At 40.8% G+C, this 23,539-nt stretch overlaps 1 protein-coding gene across 1 annotated transcript in view; it reads right to left on the bottom strand.

Moving 5' to 3' along the window:
* Positions 1-23,539, bottom strand: part of lrba (LPS responsive beige-like anchor protein) — a 661,684-nt gene that overhangs the window by 552,881 nt on the left and 85,264 nt on the right. Inside the window, exon 21 of the mRNA XM_055646656.1 lies at positions 22,913-23,105. Coding sequence (XP_055502631.1) covers positions 22,913-23,105 — 193 coding nt within the window. The remainder of the gene's footprint in view (positions 1-22,912; positions 23,106-23,539) is intronic.

A 23,539-nucleotide genomic window follows, 5' to 3' on the forward strand; every position in this document is an offset into this window, starting at 1 on the left:
TATGGATAATTTATGTCCTGTGCCTTGTCTTAGTCTCCGTGCCTGCGATGCTGCTCCAAGCTAGCTTTTCATTGTATTTGCACCTCATTGTACTTGTCCAAAAGACAATAAACTCAACTTGAACAGCAGTGAGGCCCAAAGTGTTCAATAATGAACAGATATTTCACAGCACCACCCCTTGGAACAACAAGTCATTACAAGCTTTCAATAAATTCACGCCTAATGTATGTAACTGAATTATACAATCAACAACAGCAGAAATTAAAAACTGCTGATACCGATTGCAAATATGACAGTGAATTCATATTTTAAAAGGATACAAGAATGCAGAAAAAAATCAGGGCCCCTCAGCAGAAATAAATAAATCAGTGGCCCACCCTCAGACATATTACAATAACAAGTTACTATGATTTATTTTGAATAATACAACTGACAGAAAAAATATATATATATATATATTAAGTACACACACTTGTTATCATGTGGATCTACTACCGAAAAAGCATTTGGATTCCGAATTACTGGAGCTATATACTAGGACCCAAATGGAATTAAACAAATACAAAGAAAGATGAAGTCTACTTGACAGAATAGTGTTTTCATCTTGCTAAAGCTCGTCTGTTTTTAACCACCTAAAAGTTGAGTAGAGCAGGAAATGCTCGTACTCAAGTCTCACTGCAAGACACAACATACAGACTTGGAAATTAGCACTGTTGAGTCTAAATACTGGAACTCCATTCTTAACTACACTGTGTTACTAACTGCACCACTCGAATAGTAATACTTAAAGTGCGGTTCACCTTCAAAGACAGTTAGTAATCATCAAACTGATAGCTATTCATAAAATATCATAACAGAAAATTTTCGTTTACGAGTTAGAAATACCAAACACTGACATTTTCAAATGTTAAACATGCATACAATGTATATACAACTTTCAATTGGAAAGCGTATTTAATTAAAAATGTATATACAACTTTCAATTGGAAATTCGTAACGGAAATTCGTAACGGAGCTGCCGACTGTGAGGGAATCCCCGTTCCAGCGCAGGTTGGCAGAAACAGCAGGTACAGTAAGTACAGTAGCTGGAAACTACGGAGAGGCCTCCATTGTGTCCGGAAAATTGGCTGACGGGCAGGACCTCAAGTCAGACTGAAGCGCAGGGGACTTCGACCCCCCCTCTCCCTACAATCCTACTGGCCAACGTACAGTCACTAAAGAACAAAGTGGAGGACTTAAGAGCAAGGCTGCTTTGTCAAAAGGAGCTGAGAGAATGTTCTGCGATCTGTATCACGGAGACATGGCTCACACCCAACTCCCCAGACAGCAGTCTAGCCTGACGGTTTCTCTATCCATCGCATGGACCGTGCACTGGCATCTGGGAAAGGGAGAGGAGGGGACGCCTGCCTCATGGTCAACTCTGCGTGGTCCTCAGACGAGGAACACCTGGCTGTGAAGTGCCGTCCCTACTAACAACCAAGGGAATTCACCTCCATCATCCTGACTGCGGACTACATCCCTCCCCAGGCTGATGTCCATCTGGCACTGTGGGAGCTGCACGCCGTGGTCAATAAGCACCAGACGGCTTACCCAGAGGCATTTGCCACCATAGCTGGGGATTTTAACAAAGCCAACCTTAAAAAATCACTCCCTAACTTCCACCAAGATGTCTCCTGCAGCACCAGAGGACCATACACCCTCGAACACTGCTACACCACCATTAAGGATGCCTATCGTTCTATCCCTCGCCCTCACTTTGGTAAATCCGACCATACCACGGTGCTGTTTCTTCCCGCCTACAGGCAGCAATTGAAGAGCGCACTCCCTGAGATGAGGACAGTACAGAGCTGGTCGGGGGGGGAGAGGAACAACTCCAGGACTGTTTGGAATCTGCAGACCGGGCAATGTTCAGGGACTCGGCAACGGACCTGAACGAATAAGCCACAGTCGTTACAGACTTCATAAAGAAATGTGTGGAGGTCTGCATCTCAACAAAAACCTTCCGAGTGTTTCCCAATCAGAAGCCTCTGATGAACTATGTGATCCGCACCCTTCTGAAGACCTGACACTGGGCATTCATGTCCAATGATACAGTGGCCTACAAGAAGTCCAGATACGACCTTGGTAAGGCCATCAAAAAGGCCAAAAGGGACTTCTGCTCCAAACTGGAGGATGAGACGGATGTTCGGCAACTGTGGCGGGCTTGAATGCCACCACTTCCTACAAGGCGAAATCAGGAGGCAGCTCAAATGTCAGCGAAGCATCACTCCCTTTGACAGGGAGAATACTGATGTGCCTTTGCGAGCCCCTATTCGCTGTGATGGTATTTCGGTCACAGTCATAGAGGTCGACGTCAGAAAATCCTTCAGAGGCGTGAACCCTCGAAAAGCGCCTGGACCTGATGGTGTACCCGGTCGTGTTCTGAAAACCTATGTGGACCAACAGGCTGGAGTTTTTAGGGCACATTTTCAACGTCTCACTTCTGAGGTCTGAAGTTCCCATCTGCTTTAAAACGGCATTAATAATACTGGTGCCCAAGAAGAGCAAGGTGATGTGCCTCAATGACTATCGACCAGTGGCACTAACGTCTGTGGTGATGAAGTGCTTCGAGAGGCTGATCATGGCGCAAATCAACTCATACCTCAACAAAAACCTGGACCCACTGCAGTTCCCTTACCGCCACAACAGATCAACAGTGGATGTGATCTCGCTGGCTCTCCACTCCGCACTGGACCACTTGGACAACTCATATGTCAGGTTGTTATTCATTGACTACAGCTCGTAATTTAACACAATCATCCCCTCCAAGCTGGTTACCAAGCTCTCAGAACTGGGTCTCTGCGCATCCCTCTGCAATTGGATCCTCGACTTCCTCATTCACAGACCACAGTCTGTTCATATTGGTGGAAATGTGTCAGTCTCGATAACAATCAGCACGGGAGCACCTCAAGGCTGCGTGCTCAGCCCCCTGCTGTACTCACACTATACTCATGACTGCGTAGCCCGTCATAGTGCAAACTCCATCATCAAGTTCGCCGACGACACCACTGTTGTGGGACGTATCACTAATGGGGACGTCAGAGTATAGAAGTGAGATTGGCCGATCGACCCGTTGATTATATCAACGGGTCGACGGTGGAAAGGGTCAAGAGCTTCAAATTCCTGGGCATATTTCCGAAGATTTCTCCTGGTCCGAGAACACTGATGCAATTATAAAGAAAGCACATCAGCGCCTCTACTTCCTGAGAAGATTACGGAGAGTCGGTATGTCAAGGAGGACTCTCTCGAACTTCTACAGGTGCACGGTAGAGAGCATGCTGACCGGTTGCATCGTGGCTTGATTCGGCAACTTGTGCGCCCAGGAGCGGAAAAGACTGCAAAAGGTTGTACACACTGCCCAGTCCATCATCGGCTCTGACCTCCCTACCGTCGAGAGGATCTACCACAGTCGCTGCCTCAAAAAGGCTGGCAGCATCATCCAGGACCCACACCATCCTGGCCACACACTCTTCTCTCCGCTGCCTTCAGGTAGAAGGTACAGGAGCCTGAAATCTGCAACATCCAGGTTCAGGAACAGCTGCTTCCCCACAGCCATCAGACTATTAAACTCAACTCAAACAAAAATCTGCTTTAATAGCCTATTGCACTTTATATGCTTAATGGATACACTGATCTGTTCTGTATTTATTTATGCCTACTATATTCTGTTGTGCAGAAGCAAAGCAAGAATTTTGTTGTCCTATCTGGGACACATGACAATAAACTCTCTTGAATCTTGAATTTCCAAATTACCGTCATTTAAAATAGGTTTGCATCCTCCTCTTCCAGAATCAGATTGTTACTGTTTTCTTTTTTTAATTCCTTACAATAGTAATCAGGTTGATTAAAACAATATTTTATTAAAACAAACAAGTAACTAGTTCAGACAACTATTTCTTCACATCAACAACAATGCATAAGTAAAGAAAATCAAAAATGACCATGGCAAAAGCAGAATATTTTCAGCATGGGCAATGAGTTTATACTTAATGAATCTAAACAATCCCCATGTAAGTTACCCATCAATAACAATTGAGTCTAAGGAACAAATATTTAGCTTGTTTGTATTTCCCCCTCATTTTCCTGGAGGGTTTACAATTAAACAGATGATAATTAATTGGCAGATATTGTTCCAAATTAGCCAGCTACATGGGCAGTCATTAATCTTCACCCAACCATACATTGATTGCTAATCCATAACTTGTTGCGCAGCAGTGATTTGTAAATGTACAAGCAAAATAAATTACCACACTAACAACATAAAATCTGGTACTCTACGAGTCCTAACATTCAACATCACTTGACTTCAAATACTTACTTAACAAATAGGTTTTGGTTTTTAAAATAAGTCTTAAGAGTGTTTGGCAAAAGTGTCGACTAGTCTACACAACATTACTCGGGAGCGCCAAATATAATAGAGGTTGGAAGAGGTGCAAGTGAACCTCTGTCACACCTGAAAGGGTTGCTATGGTCCCTGGACAGTCGTGACAGAAGAGGTGTAGGAACATGTGTTACATCTCTTATGGTAGCAGGGGAAAGTACCAGGGGTGGGGACGGGTTTGGTGGGAAAGGATGAGCGAACCAAGGGGATGTGGAGTGAGTGGCCTCTGTAGAAAGCTAAAAGAGCTGGAGACAGGAAGATATGCCTGGCCGTGGGATCATACTGAAGCAAGCAGAAATGTCAAAAACTGATGCGCTAGATGTGGAGACTGGTGGGATCCAACCCACTCCATCCCCAGACACTTTCTGTGCACTTAGTCCAACCTCGGTGTGGCCTCATTTACAAATACTAGACCAAGCTGAGACTAGGCAAACATTTTGCCAAACACTTGCCCTCTGTTCATCAAGGCTTGCCTGATCTCCCGTCTGCAAATCTTTTTAACTCACCCTTCCCCTTCCCATACCCATACCAACCATTCTACGCCTTGGCCTCCTCCATAGCCAGAGTGAGGCCACACATAAACAGAAAGAACACCATGTCATATAACACCTGGATAGCTTACAACCCAATGGTATGCACACTGAATGATCTCATTTCAACTAATAATCCCCTATCCTTCCTCTCTACCCTACCATGATGCAAGCAATTTTCTCGCTCCATCTCCCACTGCTCTAGGCACTCTGCTCCTTTCCTCTCCTCTGCACGCTCATTTCCAATCCCCAAGGCCCATAGTTTTCTATCATCTCCTGGTCTTTCCCCTCCGCGTCCCCTTCCATCTATATCCCTCCTTGTGGTTTTGCATTTCACTCCTCTTCTTTCCTTATCTGACACTCATTTGTCTTCTCTTCAACTTTAGCCTTTGTCGCACGATCCACCCATCTACCAATCACCACCTCCTTACCTGTAGCCACCTATTGCTCGTGTAGAAAGGAACTGCACATGCTGCTTTAAACCAAAGATAGACAAAAAATGCTGGAGTAACTCAGCGAGACAGACAGCATCTCTGGAGAGAAGTAATGGGTGATGTTTTGGGTTGAAACCCTTCTTCAGGTCTTAAACCTTCCTTGGCCAAGAAAATGTAATATGTGTGCACTGAACGCTTCAAATACATCTCATAATTAAATATTTTAAAATAAAAATTATGATAATGTAATTGCAAATTCATCTTGAATATGTTCAAATCCTTATTTCGTGCTTTGTAAACGATTATAAAAATGTGATGTTTAATTCCTGGATGAATGTCATGCACTAACATGATTTAGGAAATATAAAATCATTTGATCTGCAGTTCAAATATAACATTGTATTGTGTGATGTAACTAGCAAGGTTTTCCAATCAGCTGCAAACCACCTGTGCTCACCAGTGACTTTTCCATGGTTCCGCAGTGGGAACTTTCTGAAAGAAACAACCTGATCTGCAGTGGCAGCAACACCTTCTGAGACTTAAATAGTGTCTATGAGGTGAAGAGTTTCCAAACAAAACTGCTTATAAAAATAGACAGGCAGAGATCCCCTCCCCCCATCAATGCTAATCTATACATTAATGTTAAGCTGTGAAGTACTTCTTTCATATTTCATTCCTGAATGTTACGGCTTTAATTAAAAGATTAGGACTCCTTGTTCTCAGTCTCCTCCACAGCAGGAAACAGTTTTTGTATTCACTTTATCAAATAATTTAATGATCTTTGAAAAGTATTTTGCACATGAATACTAAAAGCCAAGTATGGTCAATATGCATATTTTTCAATTATATTTCTTAAGTTCTAATGTCATTCTGACAAATGTTTTAAATTTAGATTTTAATATTAAAGCTTTTAATTATTAGTGACTTTAGTGCATTGTCCATTCAAGTTAATTGTCCTAATATTACGGTTTACAAAGGTATTACATCATGCAAGGTCCCAATGTTGAAAATACAATTTAAAATGTTAAATAGTAATTACACTATCACATCCAAAGGTGCTGCTAGAGAAGCAACAGGATAACACACTATTTTTCTAAATCTTTACATGCTGACTGCGGGAAATTGTATAGAAAAGGGGGACAGTGCAGAAATGTCAAGAGAGCCACCATGCATTAATGAGTGTGATGTAGCTGTGGGAGGAGTAGAATACAGTGACAAACAGCTTAGCTGCTCCAAAAGTGGCAGGAAATCTATCAAACTGTACAATAAAATTGCAATTATGTTTCTTTGGCTACTGAAAGAAAATTCACAGATCTTCATGTTCAACATTGAAAACGTTCCAAATTATTTGACCAGTCTTCTTTCAGAGTTTAGTCTTTTCGATCAGAAATGTAGCAAAAGTAAAAGAAAGCACAAACTAAGTAATTGTATCACTGAAACGGTTTAGAGTTACATTAAGTTGGTAACCAAACCAAACAACATTTTCAAACAAGATACACTGCAGATGAAGGAAATAACCTTATCAGAAATATGATTAGTCCCAACGGTCAGCTAGATCATATGTTTAAAATAAGTCCTTTCCTGTTAATTCTACTTGTAATTGCTTGATTTTGTTTAAATAATCAAGCAGTTGAAGCAAAGCACAGGGCCATTTTTCTCAGCACATTTTTATGCCAAATTAACAAATATTTCAAAGGACATTGCACAAGCTGTTTCTTCCCCTATCCCTCCCCAATTTCCCCACAATTTGGAATTCAAAAGTAAAAATCAAGAGTCAAGAGTGTTTTATTGTCATATGTTCCAGATAGAACAATGAAATTCTTACTTGCTGCAGCACGACAGAATATGTAATCGTAATCTATATTATTATGAAACTGATCTTGGATGTTTATGTACTTGTTTGTGCCGTTTGTTTGATTCTCTTTTTCTTTGATTCACATCTCCTCGAAAACACCACGCGCTAATGGTGATTTTTTTAATATATTACGGTAGAGATTTACCTCATGGTCTCAAAAATCGCCTCATCTGAAAATTTGATTCATTATTTACTGAGTTTTTTTACTAAAATTGTTCACCAATCTGAGATATTCTAAAATCTAACGAGCTGAAGCGAGCTGATGATGTCACAATGGCAATATAATATCAAGGGGGCAGTTAGCGTGTGTGCGCGGGATGTAGTTAGTGTGTGTGTATGGATGTGGTTCATGTGTGTGCTGCATGCCCCCTCCCCTCCCCTCCCCCACGCGTTGAGGGGACGGGGCCCAACGGGTCCCCCTTGGTCTAGTAAATAATATAACAAAAACTCAGGGGGAAAAACCCAATAACAGTGGAATAATAATAATAATAATAATAAATAATAGTCTATTTAGTTCATAGCTTATGAGGTTGTAGCGTTTAATAGCCTGATGGCTATAGGGAAGAAGCTGTTCCTGAATCTGGACGTTACAGTTCTCAGGCTCCTGTACCTTCTTCTCGATGGCAGTGGTGAGATGAGTGTGTGGCCAGGATGGTGTAGGTATTTGATGATGTTGGCTGCCTTTTTGAGGCAGCAACTACGATAGATCCCTTCAATGGTGGGGAGGTCGGTGCCGGTGATGGCTTGGGCAACGTTTACAACTTTATGCAGTCTTTTCCGCTCCTGAACGTTCAAGTTGCCAAACCAAGCCACGATGCAGCCAGTCAGTATGGTCTCTAATGTGCACCTCGAGAAATACAAGAGAATCCTCTTTGCAATACCAATTCTCCGTAATCTTCTCAGGAAGTAGAGGCGCTGATGCTCTTTCTTTATGATTGCATCAGTGTCCAGAGTCCAGGAAAGATCGTCAGAAATATACACGCCCAGGAATTTGAAGTTTTTGACTCTCTCCACCATCGTCCTATTGATGTAAACAGGATGTGGGTCCTCAACCTTCCTCTTCCAAAGTCCACAATCAGTTCTTTGGTTTTGCTGATATTGGGAGCCAGGTTGTTGTGCTGTCACATATGGTCAGTCGGTCAATCTCACTTCTATACTCTGACTCATCACCATCTGTAATTTGTCCCTCAATGATGGTGTCGTCAGCAAACTTGAAAATGGAATTCGCACTATGTCCAGCTCCACAGTCATGAGTATAGAGTGAGTAGAGTTTATACGGTGCTGGTCAGACTAACAGTTGGAATATTGTGAGCAGATTTGGGCTCCATGTCTGACGAAGGATGTGCTGGTATTGGAGAGCCTCCAATGATCTTGGGGATGATTAGGTTAACGTATGAGGAGCGTTTGAATGCTCTGTGCCTCTAACCGCAGGAGTATAGAAGGATAAAGGGGAAGGGGGGGGGGGGGGGGGGTCTGTGGGATCTATTGCCACAGACGGCGATGGAGGCCAAGTTATTGGGTATTTTTAAAACAGAGATTGATAGGTTCTTGATTAGTAAGGAGTTGGGTGTTAAAGGTTACAGGGGGAAGGCTGGGGAATGGGGTTCAGAGGGAAAAATAGGTCAGCCATGATCGAATGGTAGAGCTGAATGTCTGATTCTGCTCCTATGTTATAGAACTTATAGAGAGTGCAGCAGTTTTACAAGACCATGTTTAGAACGACCGGACTAATGTTGTGACTGGATTAGATTTATATTTATTTGAATTTAGAAGAATGAGACAAAGGCTCAGAAATCTACAATGTTTTAACAGGACTAGATGGATGAGGAAGCATGAGGTAGGAAAAGCATTCACCATGGCACATGTGAATGCTTGAATACATGTTGCAGTCTAAAGATATGAGATTAACTATGTAGGATTGAGATAAAGAGAAATGTATTCAACTGGCATGGCGAACATGTGAAATGATCTATCACATGAAGTAATTGAAGCCAAATAATTAATATATTCAGGGGGGGGGGGGGGGGGTCACAGAATATAGGGAGGAAACAGGAACAGGATACTGAATTTGGATGTTCAACATTGATCATGTTCGTGCAGGTTCAACAGACGGAATAGTCCACTCCTGTTCCTCAATATTAATGTTTCAATGTTAATTCCATCCACTTACCCAGACTCTATTTCACTCAACATTCTTAGCTAGTATAATCATTAATCTCTATTATTAAAATTATGTTTCACAAGCTCTTAACTAATTTATACGAGAGATATTTGCACTTCTACCACTGTGTATTATCTCATATATCCTGAATGCCTGGCTCTGATTTTCTTACTTGCCATGTACTGGAATAGCAAAAGTTTCTGACCATCTGTCCTATTAATTCCCTTCACAATCCAAACAAAAAAAAAATCACTTTCTATATTCAAGAGAATCCACACCTGTGCATTTGTTCCAAATCCATCGAGTGCATCAAGTGGGACCTGTGAGATAATATACTTAAGAAGTGTAAATGTGGCAGGAGAATTTAAAATATGCCAGGATGCTCAAAGGTGCAAGGGGAGAGAGGAGTATTAGAATGCTTTTCGAAGCAGAAAGGTAAATAGAATGATAAGGGCAACATGCAGGCAGAAAGTTTAAAAGCAGAGCTCACATTGAAACTGTGCAAAGTCTTAGCTAGATCATAATGTTCAGAATGCTGGTCAATACATTACAAGAATCAAATGATAGCACGAGAGGAGTTGTAGAGTTAATAATCATGCAAGTTTTAACAGAACTGGAAACATTTTGCTAGTATAAAAAAAATGTCTATCATGGACCGTTTACTTAAGGATCAAAGGTTGAATAAGAATTTAATTGAGGTGCATAAAATTATGAAAGGCATAAACACGTGATAGGAAGAAACAATCTTCCTTGTGAAAGAGGTCAATAGTCATTCTTTTAAGGTAATGGCAGAAGGATTGGAGGAGAGGGTTAGTAGAAATCATTGCACCAAGCATGTACTCATGGTCGGGAACTCACTACCTGAAAAGATAGAAGCATAAACATTCATCACACGAAACAAGTACTTAAAAGTGCACTTAGTGTGTTTGAAGCCACAAAAACTATAATCCAAAATATGGCAGTCCAAATAGATTGATAACAGGAATAGACTGGATATTTTGAATAACTCTATCCAGCTGTGAAGGACACGGGGTTCCTATAAATTTCTGGTATTCTATGGAACACTTCAGCTGTGCTTAAAGAAAGGTAACTTTGAAGGTATGAGACGTGAATTGGCCAAGATAGATTGGCAATTTATTCTTAAAGGGTTGACGGCGGATATGCAATGGAAGGCATTTAAAGACTGCATGGATGAGCTACAACAATAGTTCATCCCAGTTTGGCAAAAGAATAAATCAGGGAAGGTAGTGCATCCATGGATAACAAGGGAAATCAGGGATGGTATCAAAACAAAAGATGAAGCATACAAATTAGCCAGAAAAAGCAGCCTACCAGAGGACTGGGAGAAATTCAGAGTCCAGCAGAGGAGGACAAAGGGCTTAATTGGGAAAGGGAAAATAGATTATGAAAGAAAACTGGCAGGGAACATAAAAACTGACTGCAAAAGATTTTATAGATATGTGAAGAGAAAAAGATTAGTTAAACCAAATGTAGGTCCCTTGCAATCAGAAACAGGTGAATGGAGAACAAGGACATGGCAGACCAATTGAATAACTACTTTGATTCTGTCTTCACAAAGGAAGACATAAATAAACTGCCAGAATTAGCAGGGGACCGGGGGTCAAATGAGATGGAGGAACTGAGTGTAATCCAGGTTAGTCGGGAAGTGGTGTTAGGTAAATTGAATGGATTAAAGGCCGATAAATCCCCAGGGCCAGATAGGCTGCATCCCAGAGTACTTAAGGAAGTAGCCCCAGAAATAGTGGATGCATTAGTGATAATTTTTCAAAACTCTTTAGATTCTGGAGTAGTTCCTGAGGATTGGAGGGTAGCTAATGTAACCCCACTTTTTAACAAGGGAGGGAGAGAGAAAACAGGGAATTACAGACCAGTTAATGTAACATCGGGAGTGGGGGGGGGAAATGCTAGAGTCAGTTATTAAAGATGGGGTAGCAGCACATTTGGAAAGTGGTGAAATCATTGGACAAAGTCAGCATGGATTTATGAAAGGTAAATCATGTCTGACGAATCTTATAGAATTTTTCGAGGATGTAACTAGTAGAGTGGATAAGGGAGAACCAGTGGATGTGTTCTGGACTTTCAGAAGGCTTTCGACAAGGTCCCACATAAGAGATTAGTATGCAAACTTAAAGCACACGGTATTGGGTGTTCAGTATTGATGTGGATGGAGAACTGGCTGGCAGACAGGAAGCAAAGAGTAGGAGTAAACTGATCCTTTTCAGAATGGCGGGCAGTGACCAGTGGGGTACCGCAAGGCTCAGTGCTGGACCCCAGCTATTTACAATATATATTAATGATTTGGACGAGGGAATTGAATGCAACATCTCCAAGTTTGCGGATGACACAAAGCTGGGGGCAGTGTTAGCTGTGAGGAAGATGCTAGGAGGCTGCAAGGTGACTTTGATAGGTTGGGTGAGTGGGTAAATGCATGGCAGATGCAGTATAATGTGGATAAATGTGAGGTTATCCACTTTGGTGGCAAGAATAGGAAAGTAGACTATTTGAATGGTGGCCGATTAGGAAAAGGGGAGATGCAACGACTCCTGGGTGTCATGGTACACCAGTCATTGAAAGTAGGCATGCAGGTGCAGCAGGAAGTGAAGAAAGCGAATGGTATGTTAGCATTCATAGCAAAAGGATTTGAGTATAGGAGCAGGGAGGTTCTACTGCAGTTGTATAGGGTCTTGGTGAGACCACACCTGGAGTATTGTGTACAGTTTTGGTCCCCTAATCTGAGGAAAGACATTCTTGCCATAGGGGGAGTACAGAGAAGGTTCACCAGACTGATTCCTGGGATGGCAGGAGTTTCATATGAAGAAAGACTGGATAGACTCTGCTTGTACTCGCTAGAATTTAGAAGATTGAGGGGGGATCTTATAGAAAACGTACAAAATTCTTAAGGGGTTGGACAGGCTAGATGCAGGAAGACTGTTCCCGATGTTGGGGAAGTCCAGAACAAGGGGTCACAGTTTAAGGATAAGGGGGAAGTCTTTTAGGACAGAGATGAGAAAAACATTTTTCACACAGAGAGTGGTGAGTCTGTGGAATTTTCTGCCACAGAAGGTAGTTGAGGCCAGTTCATTGGCTATATTTAAGAGGGAGTTAGATATGGCCCTTGTGGCTAAAGGGATCACGGGGTATGGAGAGAAGGCAGGTACAGGATACTGAGTTGGATGATCAGCCATGAACATATTGAATGGCGGTGCAGGCTCGAAGGGTCAAATGGCCTACTCCTGCACCTATTTTCTATGTGCTCTGATAATATTAAAATGTATATACAACCATAAATGCTCAAGAACAGGCAAGATTTTTCACTGAACTCACAAAAAATGTTCTCTTCCTGGCCTTTCATACCAGAAATGGACAAATATTATTACTATAATACCATTGCATGAGAAACCAAACACAACTGTTAAGCTGAGGCATACACCAGCAATAAACAAGCAATGGGCTGAAGTTTAATTGCCTTTTGTTCTCCACTGTGCAACTGAAATCAACTTTTCTTCAAGTGAAGCACAATAACAGCTACTTGCGGGTCATTTTACATCACTTGTAAAATTCAATGGAACACATCATGGTAAGGAGCTCCATTGAGACCATAATATGATGTGTCACATGTCCCATTCACATGCATTTTTCCTTTTGAAACATTAGACCACATCGTTTTGGGGGGGCGTTCCCACCACCATCTGGTCAGAAGGATTCAACGCCAATCTAAATGGGGACTAGGGTCTCGACCCGAAACGTCGCCAATTCCTTCGCTCCATAGATGCTACCTCACCCGCTGAGTTTCTCCAGTATTTTTGTCTACCTACAATGTTTAACTTAATGCTTACCTTGACATCCCACCATCCACAAACACACCAATCACCAGGCACTGGCCGCAACCTCAGCTAACTACACAAACTCCACCTACAACACCCCATGTTGTACCCGCCATCAACCAACCTCCCCGTCTCTGGACCCCCTTGCCTCATCTGGCTCCCGATTTTGAATGGCTTTACACCACGCACCACTATCCCTCTCCCAATATTGACAAACAATTAAGTTCCTCTCCTCTGCCACACAATGAACAACAAAGATCCCAATCAGCTGCAACCAATACCATCCCCACCCACCAACTGACCTGAATGTTCCTGAACTCCTGAGTCTCAGGAAAGGAGGTCAAGATTACGTGTTTTTTTTATGCAAAGTGACAAAGGACTAAAATAATTATTGGGCTACTGCATCCTGAAGTACCTGTTAGAAATTTTAGCAACTAGATTTCAACATTACGTTGGCCCTCAGTGCAAATATACTTACTCTAGAGAAAGCGCAGTGCAAATCTACAAGATTATTTCTGGCAAAAGGGTATTAATAAGGAAGATGTGTGCAAGAGCATTTTACAATAATAAGAGGGAATTTCTCTGAAACATCAAGACCGCGAGAATAGCAAACACAAGCTACAAATCTATTTTCTTTAGTTAGAGAACCTCAAATTCAGGGGAAAAGTCTCAGGGTAAGAAGTCAGGCATTTGGGACTGAAGAAAATAAATTTATTTTTTTGCAAGGATTTGTAAATCAATGGAATTCTATACCCTGGAATGGAACATTATTAAATATAACCATGATTGGGATCAATGGATTTTGGACTCTTGGGGGAGTCTAAAGATATGGAGATCAGAAACACAATAGGCTGCAGATGCTGAAATATTGAGGAAAAGAAGAGCGCTGGAGGAATTCAGCATGTCAGGCAGCTTCTGTGGAGGGTATGAACAGACAACTTTTCAGATCTGAAGACGAGTTCCGACACAATACGGGGATCAGATGGGGAAAGTGGATTTGACGGACAAGATCAATTATGATCTGAACGGCAGAGCAGAGACAAAGTATTAAATGGTTTCTTTCACATCGTTCTGTGTTTTAAAATGGTGTTCCCATCTTCCTTTCTTGAAAATAGCATGTTTTGTGCCAATTCAATTTAATACATCTCTTTAACACAAACCAACATTTAATGCTGTCATCTCTCTTTTCATTTTATTCAACGGATAAAAATCTGAGCAATTGTTTACTTCAGTTCTGAAGTGCACTGCTCACTAGATCATCCACCAATCCTTTTTACTTGCATCAAATAGGCATTTGCAAAATTCTGTGTGATTACGAACCAATATTTGTATCAGAAAATTAGGGCTGGAAACAAATACATTGCAGAATCCACCCAGTACTGGTGGTATATCAAAGCAATACTCATTGGTCCATTTAAGTGTTAAGACTCGCAGTTCTCAAGTAAAAACAAAAGGCTGGCAGCATCAGGAAATCTGTCAACATCAAATTCAACGATTTCAAACAATAACCGTTCTATTCTTACATTTCATGCTTCCTATATTGCTTTATTTTCTGATATTTCAATTTGTCTCTTCTTAAAAGTAACCCCTCCTGTCATAATTTTACCACTCTTTCAACCGATCATCATTGTTCAATCTCTCCAAATCTGTCCATCCATTTTTGTTACATCCATCTCCCCCTCCTTTTTTCTACAATGTGAAATTGATTTCATTTCTGACTTTTTTTTAAAAACAAGTCTGATGAAAGGTCATCTATATGAAACATTAATCAGTTTTAATTTCCACAAGTGCTGCCAAACATGCTATTTCCAACATTTGTTATTCTGCAAAAGTTGCACCTGCAACAGGTACTCTGCACCTATTTTCTCTGTATCTATGTATTACTTGATATTTCCAGCATCTGCAACATGTTACATTTGGATCATTTTAGTTCGGAATGGGCTTAGGCTAACTCACAAAACTATCTGGAACATTAAAACTAAACTGACTTGATGGACTGAATAGTCTCCACTGCTCCTATTGGCATAACAATGGAGTTGCTACTTTACAGCACCAGAGACCAGAGTTCGATCCTGACCACGGGTACTGCCTGTATGGAGTTTGTACATTCTTCCTTTGACTGTGCAGGTTTTCCCCGGGTGCTCCAGGTTCCTCCCACACGCCAAAAACTATGTGTAGCATAGTGCTAGTGTACAGGGGTTGCTGATCGGCACGTATTCGGTATGCTGTTGGGTCTGTTTCTGCACTGCATCTCCAAACTAAAAAACACTGTTATAACAACTCTTGATATTTAAAAGTTAATATGGAGGGCTGATAGCCATACAGCAAACAAACATTAAAGTTAAACAATTCTTAAAATACATCGAGGAAAATCATATTTTGGTAACCCATAAATTACAAATGTATTCATTTTTAATAGACCATGAGATTTTTAAAAACAGGTTTATTTATGCATTAGCAATATTTTCCATAAAAATGAGTGAAATATTTTGGGGATTATGAAAATTGTTTTTGAATTATTATAAAATAAAGACAGTCTGAATGATTACCAGCCTCTTTATAGTGTAATTCAAGTCTCAATTTTGTGCTTCTTTCCAACAATTTTCAATGCACATTCACCCCAAAATCAATCCTTGGCAAATAAAATGATGGCATAAATAAATGCAAAATTAGCCATCAACTCTAAGAATCAGAAGGGCAGCAAGTTGATTCAGACTTGCACTTTTGTTAGTCTAGATGTCTTATCAGGTTCCATTTTGACAGCGACTCCTTTAGACAAAAGGACAATCTGAAATTCACTTTCTTTGTTAAGCATCATGTGGTGTTAGGATCAGGAAGAAAAACAGAAATGTTTTACTCTTCACAACAGGTGCTGAAGCATGTCACATAATGCCATGTGATTTTCTTTTCAGGGTTTGTTAAATATATACTATTAGACAAATCGTAGCTTCCCTATTCAACATATCATCTATATAATTAAAAGTCTCATCTTGACCACTTCCTGTCTGCGCTGTATATTGATTTTAGAAAAAACGCTACCATATATCGCTATGATTTTTGGCCATCTTGCTCACAGTCCCCCTCCGCTGAGGCAGCCCCGAGGAATTTTCCGATCGATGAAAATTAAAAATGTTATGAGTGTTTTAAAAATCTTGAGATCAGCTGATTGGTTTTCTCACCTGTCAATCACCATGATGAAGGTAACGCCCCTTCTGGGGGGCCAGGAGTATAAAGCCCAAATGGTATTAAATTGCATTTGAATTTGGTGGCCTGCACTGTGCTGGAAATGGTATGAAATTGCATTTGAATTTGGTGGCCTGCACTCTGCTTGAAATGGTATGAAATTGCAATTGAATTTGGTGGCCTGTACACTGCTTGAAATGGTATTACATTGCATTTGAATTTGGTGGCCTGCACTCTGCTTGAAATGGTATGACGTGCATTTGAAATTGGTGGCCTGAACTCTGCTTGAAATGGTATGACATGAATTTGAAGGCCTGCACTCTGCTTGAAATGGTATGACATTAATTTGTTGGCCTGCACTCTGCTTGAAATGGTATGAAATGAATTTGGTGGCCTGCATTCTGCTTGGAATGGTATGACATTAATTTGATGGCCTGCACTCTGCTTGAAATGATATGACATGAATTTGGGGGCCTGCACTCCGCTTGAAATGGTATGAATAAAATTTGGTGGCCTGCACTGCGCACGTCCTCCAGCCGCCGGACACCTTCGGCACCATGTGCAGCGGGGAGGCCCATGGGCTGTTGGAGCGTCGAACGGTGCCCATGGCCTCCATACTCCGAAACTCCGCCTTTGCTATGAGGAGCTTCTCAGGAGCGAGCCTGCGGGCATGGAGCGGTGGACCCGATGTCAGAATATGGTGCATGAAATGGGCCTCAGGCTGGCCGAGCCGAAATTGGGGGGTGACAATGTCCAGAAACTCAGCCAGTACCTGGGTGTAGACACTGTCCAATGTCGCTATGGGGTTGCTGACCAGCGCGGCGGGCGCAGGAGAGTAGCTGTCCGGCCTCGTCAGCGGCAAAATCAGAATGCATTTTCTTTTCTCATTTCCCTTCCAGGATTACACTCCTGGGTGTCGAGGTCACCAGTGTGGTGGGACGTGAAAGAGTCCACCCAAAAGCAAATCGGACACGGGTTGCGTACACTAGGCTTGTTTATTCTCTCCAATACAGCTCCCTACTGCTCCAGGTTCACGGGCGTTGCCCGGCCTTAAATACCAACTCAGGTACCGACTCTGTGACTAGCGCCTCCCACACCAAGACGTTGCCCTCTAGAGCCGATGGTTCATTGTGCCCTTGGGTTGCCAACAGGTGCCGCCACAAGCTTAAGAATCATACAATGACTACACACATTGTTCAGGACATTTGGTCCAACCAGTTCAAGTTGCCACTCTTCCTCCAACGAGAAATTTCTAACTACATCTACTCAATCTGTTCAAGTCTGTTCAACCATCTAATCAATCTAAGCAAATGTTAACACAAACTTGTCTTAATAGTTAATCATGAAAACTTTTGTTTTACTATACAGAAATATTTTAATCCAGAACCACTACTATGCTGTGAACCGTGCAGTTTACAATGTAACCTGGCTTCTTTGACAGATAGCACAAACATAAAAAATAATCTTTCAGCTGATTTGAAGTCTGGAAGCTGATCCATGGCTAACAAAAAGCTGAATATCCCTTATCAGTATTATATGCAATGAAATAATTAATAACATGTATATTTGTCAACCAGTATTAAATCAACCACCACATAATACCATTGTATCACAATTCCATAGCAATTCATAACTTATGAACCCAACAACAACCAATCTGCACGCGGCATATAAAAAATACCCTGTGTGTCTGTTAAATGCAATCCTTTTATAGTTGTATGTGCCGCACATCTCATCAACATCCCACATCAACATCCCCTCACAGTGCCCTCCAGAATGTTTGAGACAAAGACCCATCATTTATTTATTTGCCTACGTACTGCATCATTTGATATTTGTAATAGAGAAAATCACATGTGGTTAAAGTGCACATTGTCAGATTTTAATATATTCCATTTTTATACATTTTTATTTCACCATGTAGAAATTACAGCAGTGTTTATACATAGCCCCCTCATTTTGGGGCTCCATAGCGTTTGGGACACAGCAATGTCATGCAAATGAAAGCAGTCATGTTTAGTATTTTGTTTTATATCCTTTGCATGTAATGACTGCTTGAAGTCTGCGATTCATGGGCATCACCAGTTGCTGGGTGTCTTCTCTGGTGATGCTCTGCCAGGCCTGTATTGCAGCCATCTTTAGCTTATGCTTGTATTGGGGGGTAGTCCCCTTCAGATTTCTCCAGCATATAAAAGGCATGCTCAATTGGGTTCAGATCGGGTGATTGACTTGGCCACTCAAAAATTGACAATTTTTTAGCTTTGAAAAACTCCTTTGTTGTTTTAGCAGTATGTTTGGGATTATTGTCTTGCGGTAGAATGAACTGCCGGCCAATGAGTTTTGAGGCATGTGTTTGAACGTGAGCAGATATGATGCGTCTATATACTTCAGAATTCATTATGCTACTACCATCAGCAGTTGTTTCATCAATGAAGATAAGTGAGCCAGTACCTTCAGCAGCCATACATGCCCAGGCCGTAACACCCCCACCACCGTGTTTCACAAATGAGGTGGTATGCTTTGGATCTTGAGCAGTTCCTTCTCTCCTCCATACTTTGCTCTTGCCATCACTCTGATATAAGTTTATCTTCTGTCCACAACACCTTTTTCCAGAACTATGGTTGCTCTTTTAAGTATTTCTTGGCAAACTGTAACCTTGCCATCCTATTTTTGCTGCTAACCAGTGGTTTGCATCTTGCAGTGTAGCCTCTGTATTTCTGTTCATGAAGTCTTCTGCGAACAGTAGGCACTGACAAATCTACACCTGACTCTTGAAGAGTGTTTCTGATCTGTCAGACAGATGTTTGGGGATTTTTCTTTATTATAGTGAGAATTCTTCTGTCATCAGCTGTGGTGGTCTTCCTTGGCCTGCCAGTTCCTTTGCGATTAGTAAGCTCACTCGTGCTCTCTTTCTTCTTAATGATGTTACAAACAGTTGATTTAGGCAAGCCTAAGATTTGGCTGATTTCTCTTACAGTTTTTTTCTTGTTTCTCAGTCTCATAATGGGTCCTTTGTCTTTCATTGGCACAACTTTGGTCCTCATGTTGTTAAACAGCAATAACATTTCCAATGATGATGGAAAGACTGGAGGAAAGACTAGGTGCTGAGAGTTATCTTATACCTGCATTAAGGAGGCATTTAAACACACCCGAGCAATTACAAACACCTGTGAAGCCATGTGTCCCAAACATGCTGGTGCCCTGAAATGGGGGGGGGACTATGTATAAACACAGCTATAATTTCTACATGGTGAAACCAAAATGTATAAAAATACCCTTTAATAAAATATGACAATGTGCACTTTAACCATGTGATTTTTTTATACTACAAATCTCAAATTGTGGAGTACAGAGGCAAATAAATAAATGATGGGTCTTTGTCCCTAACATTATGGAGGGCACTGTATGTTAAGGGCAAAGAGAGGGTGAATAGTAATCTAAAGAACATTGACTTTACATTCTTTCTATGCGCACTGAATTCTCAAATGATAGCGCTTGATCTGGAAAATCCATTGATGACTATGGAGGTGCATTTTGCATTGCTGACCAGCGACAATTTTGGTTGTAAGTATGCTGTTTTCAAATTCTGGCCAGGGAGTCGAGCATTATTAAATCGCCCTTATGTTATGGTAGCATCTTTCTCGAGTTGGGTTGAAACTTGGAGTACTTCATTGAAAAAACAAGCATAATTGCATAGCTGATAAAATTATGGAGTAGCGCACTGATTCAGACACCCAAATCCCTCTAAATCCTTCAATAAAATGACGCTACATAGAATACTAGATCAAATTGTCTGCATTTGCAAATTAAGTATGTGTAAAAAAAATCACTTCATAATACCTAATTTAGCATACCCGATTTAAATTTGTTCATTTTTTTTAAAAGCATGTACTTCTGCATTAACATTTGAACTTGATTTTTTTAAAAATAATTGTTAATATAATTGAAAAATTAAGTTATAATATACACACAAATTAAACCTGTTTCGTCAGCATAAATCTAGGATATGTTAGTAAGATTGAGGTCTGCCACTGAAATTCAAAAAAAGCACAGGAGCACAGCGCATTGGCAGAAAAAGCACTCACTACTGCTGAGTCACAAGCTTTCTAATCTTTACAAACAAGAAAGAAAGTGGCAGCTATTCCATTCTGAGCAACCCAGCAAAATATAGACCACAATACAATCCTATTGTCTGATTCGCATTGCTGCTTCACATTTTCATTGTGAAATTGCACACCACAAAGATCATGTATGCCTCCTTGTGGCTTAGAAATTAAAAGCAATCAAACAGTACTTTACCATGAACTTCCTTGAAAACCTAAGTAACTAAACAACATTCATTAGAGTAAGGCTAATTAGAATGATTATACCGTGCCCTCCATAATGTTTGGGACAAAGACTCATCATTTATTTATTTGCCTCTGAATTTGACTACAGAATTTGAGATTTGTAATAGAAAAAAAAAATCACATGTGGTTAAAGTGCACATTGTCAGATTTTATTAAAGGCCATTTTTATATATTTTGGATTCACCATGCAGAAATGTATAAACAGCTGTGTTTATACATAGTCCCCCCATTTCAGGGCACCATAATGTTTGTGACACATGGCTTCACAGGCATTTGTAATTGCTCAGGTGTATTTAAATACCTCCTTAATGCAGGTGTAAGAGAGCTCTCAGCACCTAGTCTTTCCTCCAGTCTTTCCATTACCTTTGGAAACTTTTATTGCTGTTTATCAACAAAGTTGTGCCAATGAAAGTCAAAGAAGCCATTATGAGACTGAGAAACAAGAATAAAACTGTTAGAGAAATCAGCCAAACCTTAGGCTTACCAAAATCAACTATTTGGAACATCATTAAGAAGAAAGAGGGCACTGGTGAGCTTACTAATCACAAAGGGACTGGCAGGCCAAGGAAGACCACAGCTGATGACAGAAGAATTCTCTCTATAATAAAGAAAAATCCACAAACACCTGTTAGACAGATCAGAAACACTCTTCAGGAGTCAGATATGGATTTGTCAATGACCACTGTCTGCAGAAGACTTCATGAACAGAAATACAGAGGCTACACTGCAAGATGCAAACCATGGGTTAGCAGCAAAAATAGGATGGCCAGGTTACAGTTTGCCAAGAAATACTTAAAAGAGCGACCACAGTTCTGGAAAAAGGTCTTGTGGACAGATGAGACGAAGATTAACATTGTTTAAGAAAGAACTGCAGATGCTGAACAAATCGAAGGTGGACAAAAATGCTGGAGAAACTCAGCGGGTGAGGCAGCATCTATGGAGCGAAGGAGTAGGTGACGTTTCGGGTCGAGACTTCTTCAGACTGATGTGGAAGGGCCGGGAAGAGGAAAGGAAGAGACGGAGACAACAGGCTGTGGGAGAGCTTCTAGTTCTCGCCCCCCCCACCCACCTCCACAGTCTGAAGAAGGGTCTCGACCCGAAACGTCACCAATGCCTTCGCTCCATGGATGCTGCCTCACCCGCTGAGTTTCTCCAGCATTTTAGTCTACCTTCGAAGACTAACTTATATCAGAGTGATATAGACCAGAGCATATCACCTCATCTGTGAAACATGGTGTTGGGGGTGTTATGGCCTGGGCATGTATGACTGCTGAAGGTACTGGCTCACATCTTCATTGATGATACAACTGCTGATGGTAGTAGCATAATGAATTCTGAAGTGTATAGACACATCCTATCCATTCAAGTTCAAACAAATGCCTCAAAACTCATTGGCCGGCAGTTCGTTCTGCAGCAAGACAATAATCCCAAACATACTGCTAAAGCAACAAAGGAGTTTTTCAAAGCTAACAAATAGTCAATCACCCGATCTGAACCCAATTGAGCATGCCTTTTATATGCTGAAGATAATACTGAAGGGAACTAGCCCCCAAAACAAGCATAAGCTAAAGATGGCTGCAATACAGGCCAGGCAGAGCATCACCAGAGAAGACACCCAGCAACTGGTGATGTCCATGAATCGCAGACTTCAAGCAGTCATTGCATGCAAAGGATATGTAACAAAATACTAAACATGACTACATTCATTTACATGACATAGCTGTGTCCCAAACATTATTCTGCCCTGAAATAGGGTGACTATGTATAAACACTGATGTAATTTCTACATGGTGAAACAAAAATGTATAAAAATGACCTTTATTAAAATCTAACAATGTGCACTTTAACCACATGTGATTTTTTTCTATTACAAATCTCAAATTATGGCATACGTAGGCAAATAAATAAAGGAGGGTCTTTGTCCCAAACATTATGGAGGGCACTATATATAATAACGATTTTTGATCATGTAATTTCTCCTGAAATTGATGTATTCATAGCTTGAAATTTAAAGTCTACTGCTTAATGTTTGCTTTTTTTAAAATACACTAGTAATGATGTATACTGGACGCTAACTGGACATAATTACATTGTGGTTATGCATCTATTACTCAGAGATTTTTATTAACTCTCACCTTTGAATGCGTAATTGAGAGCGTATCCACCCAGACACGCCAGCCACCCCACTCGTACTTTACTGCATGATAAAGCAATATGCGGAAGATAGCATACACCATCTCAGTTAGTTTTTGCTCTTCTGAATTCTTCGGGCTGACATAACAAAGAGATAACATCCACTCTTGCCACACTGAGCACTGCAGTAAACTCCTGCAAAATAACAATCACCGTTAAGATTTTAAATAAATACACATATATCTAGTATTCAGATTCAATTTTAATCGTCATTGTCAGTATTCAGTACAGAGACAACGAAATGCATTAGTAGAAAAGCCAGCTATGGAGCACGAGAAAGCAAACCATTGCCTAATTCAAATTACTCAAGGTAGATTTGCTATACATAGTGGAAGTTTTTTTTTGTTACTCTGAATACTTACAGTTATTCCAAATAAATCATATTTTCAAATTTTAAGCATTTTACTGCAATTTAATTGAAAGTGAAACAGTCAGTGATATGAACAGTTTCTGAAAGAAATTTGAAGCCAACACGCAAGTCTTCAACAAAACACAAAAGAGGCTTTCACAACTATACAGATGTACAAATGATTCAATCACTGTAAACTAGATGCAGTTATTATAAATAA

The sequence above is a fragment of the Leucoraja erinacea genome, chromosome 1, assembly GCF_028641065.1.
Source record: "Leucoraja erinacea ecotype New England chromosome 1, Leri_hhj_1, whole genome shotgun sequence".
Taxonomy (NCBI): domain Eukaryota; kingdom Metazoa; phylum Chordata; class Chondrichthyes; order Rajiformes; family Rajidae; genus Leucoraja; species Leucoraja erinaceus.